Source organism: Macaca mulatta, chromosome 18, assembly GCF_049350105.2.
Source record: "Macaca mulatta isolate MMU2019108-1 chromosome 18, T2T-MMU8v2.0, whole genome shotgun sequence".
In the NCBI taxonomy this organism is placed as follows: domain Eukaryota; kingdom Metazoa; phylum Chordata; class Mammalia; order Primates; family Cercopithecidae; genus Macaca; species Macaca mulatta.
Window position 1 is genome coordinate 84,299,628 of NC_133423.1, and position 13,881 is coordinate 84,313,508.

Consider the following 13,881-nt stretch of genomic DNA (forward strand, 5'->3'; position numbering starts at 1 on the left):
ATTACTGGCCCAGATCCCACACCTGCCAAAGGCAAGCCAGGCACAGACTGGTGAGGGGTGTGTGAGCGAGTGAGTGCGAGGTCCAGCCACTGTGCACAGCCAGGTGCGCTGGTTGCTGTGGCAGGGCCGGTAGCTCCAGGTGCTGGCACAGGTGCTTGCTCTGTGCAAGGCTGCAGCTGGACCAGATATACTGTGTGCAGCATCTACTGCAGGCGCTCACGTCTGGATGAGGGGAACGTGACGGTACCCGAAAGCTTGGAGACACCAGGAAGCGCAGAGGGTGTCACAGCCCTGGCTAGGAGAACCCTAGGTCTGGGCTACCCAAAGGTCCGTAGCTCTTCTTGCCTTCTTGTCACCCACAGTGTGGTGAGTGGAGGGGCATGTTTCAGCCCTATTTGTGTTACAGCTCTTTTAGTCCCACCATTCAGCAGGTCCTACATTCTTGTCCCACATCCAAGAAGAATGAGGTACATGGACAACTGGTAGGTGAGAAGGTGGAGAGGAGCTTCGTTGAGCAACAGAACAGCTCTCGGGAGACCCAGACTGTATAGCTTCTTTCTGCAGGCAGGTCATCCCGATGTCTGTCCAGCTCAGAGCAGAGAGGAGACCCACAGTGGGGAGCTCCTGTCCCCAGGCAGGTCATCCCGATGTCTGTCCAGCTCAGAGCAGAAAGGAGACCCACAGTGGGGAGCTCCTGTCCCCAGGCAGGTCATCCCGATGTCTGGCAATGGGGAGCTCCTTTCCTCGGGCAGGGCATGCCAATAAGTGTCCAGCTCTCGGTGGAGAGGAGACCTGCAGTGAGTAGCTCCTATCCACAGGCAGGTTGATCCAACGTCTGTTCAAGTCGAACTGAATCCAGGATTTTTAATGAGCTCAAAAGGGAGGAAATGCATGCTGATTGGTCCATGGACGGCCATGGGCAGGCCCAGAAAAAGCATCACAAGTTCTTACTCTGGTCTGTGGACTCCACTCAGAACTGACCGCTTGGCCCCCATGCTTTAGGCCCTCCCTGGCTTGAAGGTGGGGCTTCAGCAGGGACCTGCCCCTTTTTGCCCAGGAGCCTGCCTGCCTCCTGCTGCCATCAGTCATGTACACGGCGCCCAGGCTGTTGGTGTCAAGGGCCACCCTCAGCCCACCCCTGCCTCAGCCTCCCACCCATGCTCATCAGCACCCAAAGTCCGGAGGGGGATGAGGTGGCAGGGGGCTGGCATATCAACACTGCCCCAAGCAGACACACACCTGGCTGAATTGTGACAGTGCCCAGGCTCAGCCTCAGCTTCGCTCCAAAACTGGAGCAGGCACCGGGAGCGGGAAGAGGCCGGCAGGAGCGGGCACCGGGAGCGGGAAGAGGCCGGCATGAGCGGGCACCAGGAGCGGGAAGAGGCCGGCAGGAGCGGGCACCGGGAGCGGGAAGAGGCCGGCAGGAGCGGGCACTTCTGAGCCTGCAGGGGCAGGGGGACTTCCCCAGGCCCCTGAGAGCATGAGGACGCCTGGGTCCGCTTTGTGACCGCAGCTGCAGCCAGGGGGGCGGGGCTCCTGCCCCCCAACTCAGAACGGGGCAGGGCTCCCACCTGTTCTGGCTCCCACCGGCTCCATGGAGCACACAGCCCTGGCCGGGCCTCCCCTGCTTCAGCCAGTGTCTTCGCAGCAGCTGCTCCAGATGGGCCACCACTGCCATCGTACTCGATGAAATTCAACGTCCTTTCATGATAGAAGCCGCCAACAAAGTGGGAGGGAAGGAAGCTGCTTCAGCATCACAAAGGCTGTCCGTGAAAAGCCCATAGCTTACCCCGTACTTAATGGTGAAAGACTGAAAGCCTTTCCTCTAAGACCGGGAGCAGGGCGAGGATGCCCGCTTTCACTGCTTCTGTTCAACATCGTGTTAATTAGAAGCTCCAGCCAGAGCAATCGGGGAAGAAAAAGAAAGAAAAGACATTGCAAGTGGAAAGGAAGAAGTAAAAGCATCTCTGTTAGAGATGACATGACCTTATGTGTAAAAACCCTCAAGATTCTATTTAAAAAATAACCCAAAAAGTGTCCGAACTAATGAATTTGGCAAAGTAGCAGCATACAGAATCAACATGCACAAATCCATTGCATTTATTTTCCTGTACAGTGAACAATTCGGTAAGGAAATTAAGAACATTCCATTTTCAATAGCATCAAAAAGAACAGAATACTTAGAAATGTACTTACCCAAGGAGGTGAAAGACTTGTGCACTCAACAATAGAAAACATTGCTGAAAGAAATGGAAGAAGATACAAATAAATGGAAAGATAGCTTGTATTCATGAATTGGAAGACTTAACTATTTTTAAGATGTTAGTACTACTCAAAGCAATGTACAGACTTCATTGTAATCACTTTTGAAATCCCAATGAGGCTTTTTGCAGAAATAGGAAAAAAAATTCATCCTAAAGTTTATGTATTATCTCAAGGGACCCTAAATATCCACAATAATCTCAAAAAAAAAAAAAAAAAAGATTTGAAAAGTTAAAGGTCTCACAATTCCTGATTTCAAAACTTACTACAAAGCTGTAGTAATCAAAACAGTGTGGTGCTGGGATATAGACAAATATATAGACCAATGGAATAGAATAGAGAGTGCAGAAATAAACCCTCAAATATATTGTCAAATAATTTTCAGAAAGGATGCCAAGGCCATTCAGTGGGGAAAGAGTGGTGATGGGGAACCTGGATAGCCACACGCGAAAGAATGACATTGGGCCCTTATAACATATTCAAAAATTAACTCAAAATGGACAAAAATATAAACATAAGAGCTCAAACTTTAAAATTCAGCCTTAGTTTGACTTCTAGAACGAAGTACCGTAGACTGGGTGGCTTGTAAACAACAAACACTGGTGTCTTATTCTGGAGGTCGGACATGAGAGACCAGTGACAGCACGGTTGGGTTCGGATGAGGCCACTCTTCCCAGTGGCAGACGGCCACCTTCTCTTGTGGAAAGAGCCCCAGCCTCTTCTAACAAGGGTGCTGGTCCCATTCATGAGGTCTCCACCCTCATTACCTAATTACCTCGCAAAGGTTCCGCCTCCAAAGACCATAACATTGGAGTATTTCCCACCTCCCCCAAAAAAGTGCCAAATGCCTGATGTAAAAGGAAAAGCGTTCAGTCGCTGTGCTCCAGATCTGCAGATAACACGTCTGACTGTCAGCACCATAAAGACGATCATTTGGAAAATCCGGTGATATTTTTTCGCTTTAACGCAAATGTTTTGGTGTCAAGCAGATTGAATTTGTGGGGAGTTTTCCTGTTGGTGTGACCGTTCACTGACCATTCGGAAGGAAGAAAATACGGAACAGATTGCTCAAGTGTAAAGGAGTCTGAAACTGTCTGTCCTCAAGCCTGCACGATTCGGAGCCGTTCTGTGTCCCTTTCCATAGACGTAGGAATTAAAAGTCTGGATGCAGCAGAGCCGTTTGACCAGCCAGCCCCTCAGGGTGGTCCCTGGGTCTGGGTAGCCGTGCTCACCAGAGCGGCCTGTGGGGGCAGCTCCCAGGGCCAAGCCAGAGAGGCCAGAGCACTAGACTAATGTTATAATTCCAAGTGTACGTAGCAGAGAAGACAGCTGTGCCCGTGTGTGTGTGTGTGTGTGTGTGTGATTGTGCGTCCTGTGTGTGTGTGTGTGTGTGTGAGTGATTGTGCCTCCCGTGTGTGTGTGTGTGTGATTGTGCCTCCCGTGTGTGTGTGTGTGTGTGTGAGTGATTGTGCCTCCCGTGTGTGTGTGTGTGTGTGATTGTGCCTCCCGTGTGTGTGTGTGTGTGTGTGTGAGATTGTGCCTCCTGTGTGTGTGTGTGTGTGTGTGTGTGAGTGATTGTGCCTCCCGTGTGTGTGTGTGTGAGATTGTGCCTCCCGTGTGTGTGTGTGTGTGTGTGTGTGATTGTGCCTCCCGTGTGTGTGTGTGTGTGTGATTGTGCCTCCCGTGTGTGTGTGTGTGATTGTGCCTCCCGTGTGTGTGTGTGATTGTGCCTCCCGTGTGTGTGTGTGTGTGTGTGTGTGTGTGTGAGTGATTGTGCCTCCCGTGTGTGTGTGTGTGTGTGTGTGTGTGTGAGTGTGTGTGTGTGTGAGTGTGTGAGAGTGATTGTGCCTCCCGTGTGTGTGTGTGTGTGATTGTGCCTCCCGTGTGTGTGTGTGTGTGAGTGTGTGTGTGTGTGAGTGATTGTGCCTCCCGTGTGTGTGTGTGTGAGTGTGTGTGTGAGTGATTGTGCCTTCTGTGTGTGTGATTGTGCCTCGTGTGTGTGTGTGTGTGTGTGTGATTGTGCCTCCCGTGTGTGTGTGTGTGAGTGTGTGTGTGTGAGTGATTGTGCCTCCCGTGTGTGTGTGTGTGTGTGTGTGATTGTGCCTCCCGTGTGTGTGTGTGTGTGTGTGTGTGATTGTGCCTCCCGTGTGTGTGTGTGTGTGTGTGATTGTGCCTCCTGTGTGTGTGTGTGTGTGTGATTGTGCCTCCTGTGTGTGTGTGTGTGTGTGAGTGATTGTGCCTCCCGTGTGTGTGTGTGTGTGAGTGATTGTGCCTCCCGTGTGTGTGTGTGTGTGTGTGTGTGTGAGTGTGTGTGTGTGTGATTGTGCCTCCCGTGTGTGTGTGTGTGAGTGTGTGTGTGTGTGATTGTGCCTCCCGTGTGTGTGTGTGTGTGTGTGTGTGATTGTGCCTCCCGTGTGTGTGTGTGTGTGTGATTGTGCCTCCTGTGTGTGTGTGTGTGATTGTGCCTCCTGTGTGTGTGTGTGTGTGATTGTGCCTCCCGTGTGTGTGTGTGTGTGTGTGTGTGTGTGCCTCCCGTGTGTGTGTGTGTGAGTGTGTGTGTGTGTGTGTGTGATTGTGCCTCCCGTGTGTGTGTGTGTGTGTGTGTGAGTGATTGTGCCTCCCGTGTGTGTGTGTGTGTGTGTGATTGTGCCTCCCGTGTGTGTGTGTGTGTGTGTGATTGTGCCTCCTGTGTGTGTGTGTGTGTGTGAGTGATTGTGCCTCCCGTGTGTGTGTGTGTGTGTGTGTGTGAGTGATTGTGCCTCCCGTGTGTGTGTGTGTGTGTGTGTGTTTGAGTGTGTGTGTGTGTGATTGTACCTTCTGTGTGTGTGTGTGTGTGTGATTGTACCTTCTGTGTGTGTGTGTGTGTGTGTGTGTGAGTGATTGTGCCTCCCGTGTGTGTGTGTGTGTGTGAGTGTGTGTGTGTGTGTGTGTGTGTGTGTGTGTGTGATTGTGCCTCCCGTGTGTGTGTGTGTGTGTGTGTGTGTGTGTGTGTGTGTGTGTGTGTGAGTGTTTGTACCTCCTGTGGATGTCGGCTAGAGACTGTCTCAGGAAAGCTTCTGCCTTTGGCGTGTTTACTGCTGTCAAGAGACCCTGCCCACAGCATTATAGACCCCAAAGAAAAATGTTCTCCTCCTACTCAGAGATGTTCGAACAGGAGTGGTGGTCTGACAGTGACTACACTCGCAGGAGAATGACAAATAGCAAGGCCCAGCTGTCCCTCGCTACCATCAGGGGATTGGTTCTAGGACCTCCAAACACACCACAGTCCCAGCATGCTCAAGTCCCACAGTCTGTCCTGCTGAACCCCGGACAAAACAGGTCGGCCCTCCGTATGAGAGGTTTTTGCATCTCATGAATACACACTGGGTTGAAAAAAATCTGCGTTTTAGTGGACCAGCCAGGTTTAAACACATGTTGTTCAACGGTCCATTGTATTCGTTCACAATACAGATTTCATTTTAGAGAAAAAAAAAAAAAGCCCAAAGGAGAATAAAAGCTTTTCACAAAGTTCAACGTTATGCAGTTGTTTTTGTTTTTTTGTTGTTGTTTTCTTGAGATGGAGTTTTGCTCTGTCGCCCAGGCTGGAGTGCAGTGGCACGATGTCGGCTCACTGCAACCTCGGCCTCCCGGATTCAAGCAATTCTCCTGCCTCAGCCTCCTGAGTAGCTGGGATTACAGACGTGCACCACCGTGCCCAGCTGATTTTTTTTTGTATTTTTAGTAGAGACGGTTTTTCACCATGTTGGCCAGGCTGGTCTTGAACTCCTGACCTCAGGTGATCTGCCCGCCTCGGCCTCCCAAAATGTGGGATTACAAGTGTGAAGCACCACACCCAGCACTTTTTTTTTTCCCCCTGAGATGGAGTCTCGCTCTTGTCACCCAGGCTGTAGTGCAGTGGCGTGACCTCAGCTCACTGCAACCTCTGCCTCCTGGGTTTAAGTGATTCTCCTGCCTCAGCCTCCTGAGTAGCTGGGACTACAGGCGCCCGCCACTACACCCGGCTAATTTTTGTATTTTCAATAGAGACAGGATTTCACCATGTTGGCCAGGCTGGTCTCGAACTCCTGACCTCAGGTGATCCACCCACCTTGGCCTCGCAAAGTTCTGGGATTACAGGCGTGAGCCATCGTACCTGGCCAAAAGTTGTTTGGATTTTTTCTGTTTTGCTTTGTTTTGTTTTACCCCATCCACTGCCTCCCTGTGTGACCTCATGACATCAAGAAAACAGCGCACGGTGCAGATAATCTCGGCTGAGGTGTGTAGTCATGGTGACTGCCTCGGTGGGCAGCTGACTGCCGTGCTGGGCTCATGTTTTAAGAGCACAGATAGTCTTTACGCAGAGGCAGGCCTTTGGTCTGTGTAGCACCTGGGGTTCTACTGAAACCAAGTAGCCAGAGCCAGAGGACAACTTGCCTGTGAGGAGTCTCTTGGTTAATGCAGCAGCCAACCTTGGGAGAAAACTGCTGAAGAATCCTGGAATTGACACAGCATTGCTTAAGCTGCCCCCATTCCTCAGCCTTTCCATTCAAAACGCCACTTTTGGAATACTGTTTAAAAAAATAGTAAGGAAATGTCAATGAACTTGTTATCTTTAAAGGAATATCTTTTTTTTTGAGATGGAGTCTGGCTCTGTCGCCCAGGCTGGAGTGCAGTGGCACCATCTCGGCTCACTGCAAGCTCCGCCTCCCGAGTTCATGCCATTCTCCTGCCTCAGCCTCCCAAGTAGCTGGGACCACAGGCGCCCACCGCCATGCCCAGCTAATTTTTTGTATTTTTAGTAGAGACAGAGTTTCACTGTGTTAGCCAGGATGGTCTCGATCTCCTGACTTCATGATCTGCCCACCTCGGCCTCCCAAAGTGCTGGGATTACAGGTGTGAGCGACTGCACCGGCCTAAAGGAATACCTTAAGAGAGATAATGGAAATTATGCCGGGCGCGGTGGCTCATGCTTGTAATCCCGGCACTTTGGGAGGCCGAGACGGGCGGATTACAAGGTCAGGAGATCGAGATCATCCTGGCCAACACAGTGAAACCCCGTCTCTACTGAAAATACAAAAATTAGCTGGGCATGGTGACAGACGCCTATAGTCCCAGCTGCTCAGGAGGCTGAGGCAGGAGAATGGCTTGAACCCAGGAAGCAGAGGTTGCAGTGAACCAAGATCATGCCACTGCACTCCAGCCTGGGCAACAGAGCAAGACTCTAAAAAAAAAAAAAAAGATAATGGAAATGTATCCCCCTTTAACTGTGCGTAACAACAGCAAGTAACCACTACCTGTGATGAGAAGGGCTACCACCATTTTGCTGAAGCTTATTTAAGGCGCTGTGCTAAGGAATTCTCGTAGATGGTATTTGAGCCTCATGACAACCTCTTTTTATAAATAGGGAAACTGAGGCTGGGAGAAACTAAATGAGCTGCCTGAGATCATAGTTTGGAAAGTGGCAGAAGCTGAGCTCGGTGGCACACACCTGTAGTCCCAGCTGTCCAGGAGGTTGAGGTGGGAGGATGGTTTGAGGCCAGGAGTTCAATGCTATCAGCACATTTATGAAAATGCACTGCTCTCCAGCCTAGGCAACATAGACTTTGTCTCTTAAAAAAATAATAAAAACGTTTTAAATTTTAAAATGAAAAAACATGGCCAGAATTCTAGCCTATGCAATGGCTACCCGCCTCAGAGACCTGTTACCCTTACAGATGTAAACCTGTGCTGATGGCGGCAGCCTCCGTCTGTATAATACTAAATTGTCATCAGATAATTCTTGTTACCTTTTTTGTTAGTGCCTTTGTTCCAGGGAGAAAGTAAGAGAATAAGAACATGCTTGCAAGGCACTGCGCATACAAGAGGCCTCTGAGAGCTGCTGCCAGACCTGTGTGCCCCCAAAGCAGGTGCCTTCTCGTAAGCATCCTGGGGCAGGTGTAACAGCCCCTGATGAGTCCTGCTCAGTGTGATGTGGTCTCAAGGAACTGGTCCTTATTGTGGTCAAACGTGAGTGATTTGAGAGTAATGTAACTTAAAAAGTAAACCAGAATTCATTCAGAGTGATCCCCAGAGTAATGGCCCTCTAACCCACTGGCATTCCAGGATGCTTTCCTGAGTTTCTTGGGTTTGGAGTGACTCCATGCGCCCTGGGAACTGTGCAGAGCCGCCATCTCCCACCCCTTGCGGACATGCAGCACCAGTGTCTGTTGGACGTGTGCACATCTGCTCACGTGTTGCAGCGGAAGAGGACTGAGACCCGCTGCAAGGAAGTGTTCAGTGCATGTATAGTGAGGTCATGAATGAACAGCTGGGTGAATGGGTGAATGGCATTTCAGTCTGTATGAAGTTATTAACCAGGTTTTGTTCCTATTGCTCAAAATTCTGTGAACTACTTTCAGTATTATTTCACAGCTTGTTTGAGTAATACAACAATGCAAGCATTAGCCGAGAACATCAGTGCCTTCATTGTTGATTAAAATTGGCCCCATAATGAGGATGTGGGAATGCTGCCATCTGAGCAGAAGCCAGCTGTGTAGTGAGCCCCCTTCTCCCTGAAAGTGTTCTCTGTAGCATGTGGGGTGAGTGAAAAGACCCCCAGCCTAGACAAGGGAGACACATCTTTGTACTCAGCTGTCTGCACTCTCAGTTGGCACAAGTCCCTTGGAGGACTCCGGTCACAGAGTCAAATCCTTGTTTTGCATAGAGATGGAGCAGGAGCCAGCAGGCTTCTCCGGCAGCGCCAGAGGTTTAAGGGCTAAGGACGGGGACCTTGCTGACAGTCAGCGTGTGACAGCCTTGGTGGAGTGACCAGAGGAGGCTGTGGAGTGAGCATTAGCTAATGGTACGGGGTGGCTGGGATTCAGCCTTTCTAGAACTCCAGTCAGTCTTCCCATCTAGGTTTTCTGCGTAGCAGCCTGGGGCACAGAGCTGGAATGCCAGCCTTCTCGAGTTTTGGCCTCAAGCTGTTCCACAGCATGTTGTAGTTATAATGTCCCCTATGTACCGTGTGGGTGAAAGGCCTGGGAAAAGAGTTTCCTATAAAAGTAAATAAATTGGGGCAGGGGGCAATTGTCAGTAAATAGCTAAATAAATTATTATGTAGCCATAATTTTTGTTAATTATACCTCTAAAGCTGGAAAAAACTGGTGGTGGTGGAGGAAAGTACTTACGTTATACTCTGAAGACGAGAATATACAACAATATAACCTCATTATGGTTACAACTGTATAAATTTAATGTATGCAAATGAACAAGCATTAGAAAAGCACTTAAAGAAAGAAATCAGCCGGGCGCGGTGGCTCACACCTGTAATTCCAGCGGTTTATGAGGCCAAGGCAGGCAGATCACAAGGTCAGGAGATCGAGACCATCCTGGCTAACGTGGTGAAACCCCATCTCTACTAAAAATACAAAAAAACAAAATTAGTTGGGCATGGTGGCAGGTGCCTTTAGTCCCAGCTACTCGGGAGGCTGAGGGGGGAGAATGGCATGAACTCGGGAGGCGAAGCTTGCAGTGAGCCGAGATCCCGCCACTGCACTCCAGCCTGGGCAACAGAGCGAGACTCCATCTCAAAAAAAAAAAAAAAAAAAAGAACTCTGTTTAAGTATTAGGATGATGGGACTGTAGATGCATTTCCTCCCATTTTGGATTTTTAATTTTGCTGTTACATTATTCCCGCAAAAAACAAAAGCCAGGCAGGAAAAGTTCCCATCTCCAGACCATCCCGTCTGGCAGATGTCCCAAGGCAGGAATGACCTGCACTCCTTTTCTACCACTGGCCAACTCTCCTCCTGCTCTAGGCTTAGTTCTCAGGCTTCGAGAAACTCAGGGCAGGACACCCTTTTCCCACCCCAGCAAGCAAAATGAACAGATAACAGTTGTGTCCTTGTTTTGAGCAACAGGAGCAGATGGGACCCACACTGGTGGGCTGCCTGGGAAAGGTCCAGGGCTGGCTTGGCCCTGGCAGCAAGGCCGAGGAAGGTGGTGTGGTGGGGAGGAGACCCAGGGCTGCAGGCATGCCCTGAGTTACCCTTTGCACCCCTTTCCCGGCTTCAGGAACTCTCTGTGGGATGCGTTAGACCTGCTGACAGGCTGGATAAGGCCAATGAGAGAGAGAGGGAACAGAGAAGAGGGGCACCTGGGTTCACAAGCCTTAAGAAAGAATTTAGTTACTTATTTAACAATGTGTGTCACCCATATAGGTCTGGGAAATGCATTTGAAAAGACAGTGCAGAGGTGCAGCACCAGGATACAGGTGGATTTGGGAGTCTAGAATGTCTTTGGTTGTGTGTGGTACAAGGGAGAATATGCATACATGTATTACGTGTGTAGTATTTAAAGTACACATATAGAGGAAAAGATGAGACAAGTCTGTGAGATGTCAACAGCAGCAGTTCTTAGTTATGGGTGCTGTGAATTTCCCAGAGAGGAGGAGAGAGTCCTTTAGCCCGGCATGGTGGCGCTAGCCTGTAATGTCAGCACTTTAGCAGGCTGAGGCCGGATCACTTGAGCCCAGGAGTTCAAGATCAGCTTGGGCAGCACAGCGAGATCCCCATCTCAATAGATGTATTGGATGGATGGATGGATGGATGGATGGATGGATGGATGGATGGATGGATGGATTGGATGGATGGATGGATGGACGGGTGGACGGGTGGACGGATGGACGGATGGATGGATGGATGGACGGACGGACAGAAAGAGACAAATATTTAGATAGCTAGATGGCCTAGATTGCTTGATGAATGGGTAAGTTGGATAGGCGGAGACAAATGGATAGAGATAGATGAGAAGGACAGACGGATTAGATGGATGAATGGACAGAGAGAAATAGATTAGACAGAGATAGATGGATCCATCGATGGATTAGATCGGTTAACATAGTCCTCGCGTTCAGGGAAGCCGCGGCGGTGCCGCCTGGCGCAGCGGCCTCTGCCCAGACACTCAGCGCTGCAGACCGGGAGGGAGGCCGGGCCCGTGCGGGACGCGGGACGTGCGGGATGCGGGCTGGGGTGAGGGAGGAGCAGCAGGCGCGCCCCGCGCGGTTTCCGGTCTGGGTGGCGGGGCCGCTGTCCGCGTGGGGTGCGGGAAGGGAGCGGGGCGCCGGGTCAGCCAAGGGCCGGGCCTCGGGGGCGCAGCCGGCTGGACGGGGGCTCCTGGAGGCACTTGGCCGGGTTTGCTCGCTTTTCGGGAAATAAGGCCACTGGGGACAGTCGCTGCGTTTTCAGGAACCGCTCAGCCCCTCTGAGTGCCCGGCAGAGGGACCCGGCGGCGTCCCCGGCAGCGGCTGCCTGGGCTCCCGGAGAGAGGAGCGCCCCTGCGGGCCGAGCCTGGGCCCCGGGCGGTGGGAGCGCGTCCGCCCCTTCCCGACTCCGCCCCTTCCCGACTCCGCCCCTTCCCGACTCCGCCCCTTCCCGACTCCGCCCCTTCCCGACTCCGCCCCTTCCCGACTCCGCCCCTTCCCGACCCCGCCCCTTCCCGACTCCGCCCCGCTGGCGCCGGAGCCCCGCCCCGGTCTGTGTCCGCCACGCCCGGCCCTGCCCTCAGGTTACAGGCGCTCCCTGAGCCGCCTTCATCCGCGCACCGCCGTGTGCTGCTGGCGCCGGGGCCCTCGGAGCGCAGGGATGGCCCAGCCCGCGCGTTCCCGAAAATTCCCCACACGCGGGCTCCTCCCGCGGAGTCCCAGCTCTCCCGTGACGGCCCCGCGGACCCCGCTCCGGGCTGAAAAGGGCCCACGCGTGCCCTTGGGAAGAATCTTTCCCGGGGCCTGTGGCTTGTCCGTCTGCCCCGTGAATACGGACTGGAGACCCTCGCGGGGAGCCGGCCCGTCTCGGACGGGGGTGTCCCTGCGAGCGCGGAGCTGCGCCCCCGGGGCCGCCTCGGCCGGGGCGGCCCCCACCCCGCCTGCCCCCTCGGGCGGCCCTGACTGCGGGTGTTCAGGCGTCTGGAGCGTATTTCAAGCCCGCGGGTGTGGAGCGCGAGCCGTGTTCCACCTCCCGTCTCATCTGGCCAGGAGGTCGGCGTCTCCACGTTTCCTTTTGTTCCCAGCCCTGCATGTGGACATGAGATCTGACACGGGGCCAGCTCTTTCTCGCTGCACGTTTTTTTGTTTGTGTGTTTGTTTATCCATTTTTTTGTTTTTTTGATACACTCTGTGGCCCAGGCTGGAGTGAGCGGCGCCATCTCAGCTCAGCGCAACCTCCGCCCCCGGGTTCCCGCCATTCTCCTGCCTCAGCCTCCCGAGGAGCTGGGACCACAGGCGCCGCCACCGCGCCCGGCTTATTTTTGTATTTTTAGTAGAGACGGGGTTTCACCGTGTTGGTCAGGCTGGTCTCGAACTCCTGAGCTCGGGTGATCTGCCCGCCCCGGCCTCCCAAAGTGCTGGGATTACAGGCGTGAGCCACTGGGCCCGGCCTCGCTCCACGTTTTCTGCAGATCCTCCTTTCCAGAAGTTGTGCTTCATGTTTTTAGGTGCTGCGGGGCTAATGATTTTCCTGTTTCTTGTTCCCCACTCTCCTCCCCTTCCCCTCCGCCAGGAAGGGTGCCTGTGGCCTTCAGACAGCGCCGCACCACGGCCGGGCGCCTCGGAGGTAAGGGGCCCCAGCAGGTGGGGATGAGGGGTCCCGTCCCTGCCACGTGGGGGGAAGGGGAGGGGCCTCGCCAGGCGGGCTGACACTTTTGGAGGAAAGCATTGCCTAGAACTTTGGTCAAAAGCGGGAGGGGACTTCCCCTAGAATCTTCCAGGGATTATTCGTGCTAGTCTAAAGCTCCTTATCAAAAACAATTTGAGAATCACATATCTATACATGATCCCATAAGCTTCTACTAATGTGCCTTGGCAAGTGTGGGCATAGTTTATAAATATCAGCATGATTCATTCCCACATCTCCAAGTGTAATAATGTGGATTTTAAAATAACTTTTTTTTGCCTTTAAGTTAAAAATAATGGTGTGAGAGAAATCAGTATCTCTATGTATGTGTGTAGATATGTGTGTACATTAAATGCATGTATATACACATGTATGTATACACACGTATCTGTGCATATATGCGCGCGTGCGTGTGTGTGTATATATATGTATATAAAAGAGCCCTCTTCTAGAATAAACTGGGATGGTAGAACAAATGAGAAGATTTTGTAAGAAATATACTACCTGGATTCATTTTGAAAAAATAAATTATGATAATCATATTTACTTGAGTAAAAACATTTTTCATGTCAGTGACTAAAAATAACTACAGGAAACTTTTACTCAGATTCCAAATAACTGGAAAAGTCTAGGAGCCACAAAGGAAAAACAGTCATTATTGGGGGATTTGTTAAAAAGTAATTGGTAGGGCAGTAATCTTCTCTAAGTAATCAATAAGTCGACCCAGCGCTTTGTATCTGCTCCATGTACCGCTGTGTGAAGCTGTAACTTCTGCTTACCCAGAGTCCTGGCTGGCGCAGTAGCTCATGACTATAGTCCCAGCACTTTAGGAAGCTGAGGCGGGTGGGTCACGTAGGCTCAGGAGTTAAGACAAGCCCTATGCACCATGACAAAACCCCATCTCAAAACAACAAGCCAGGCACGGTGGTGGCGCCTGTGGTCCCAGCTACTCAGGAGGCTGAGGTGGGAGAATCGCTTGAGCCCAGAAGGT

The 13,881-nt window shown here is 51.8% G+C and overlaps 2 protein-coding genes across 37 annotated transcripts in view; one reads left to right on the forward strand and one right to left on the reverse strand.

Annotated features, from left to right (window-relative positions):
* Positions 1–13,881, forward strand: part of LDLRAD4 (low density lipoprotein receptor class A domain containing 4) — a 446,527-nt gene that overhangs the window by 424,582 nt on the left and 8,064 nt on the right. For 27 of the 35 annotated variants that reach the window (XM_077974610.1, XM_028837723.2, XM_077974609.1 and 24 more), the window contains one exon: positions 12,777–12,830. In XM_077974610.1, coding sequence (XP_077830736.1) covers positions 12,777–12,830 — 54 coding nt within the window. 35 annotated transcript variants of the gene reach the window in all.
* FAM210A (family with sequence similarity 210 member A) overlaps positions 1–13,881 on the reverse strand; it is a 122,118-nt gene that overhangs the window by 24,717 nt on the left and 83,520 nt on the right. The window lies entirely within an intron of this gene.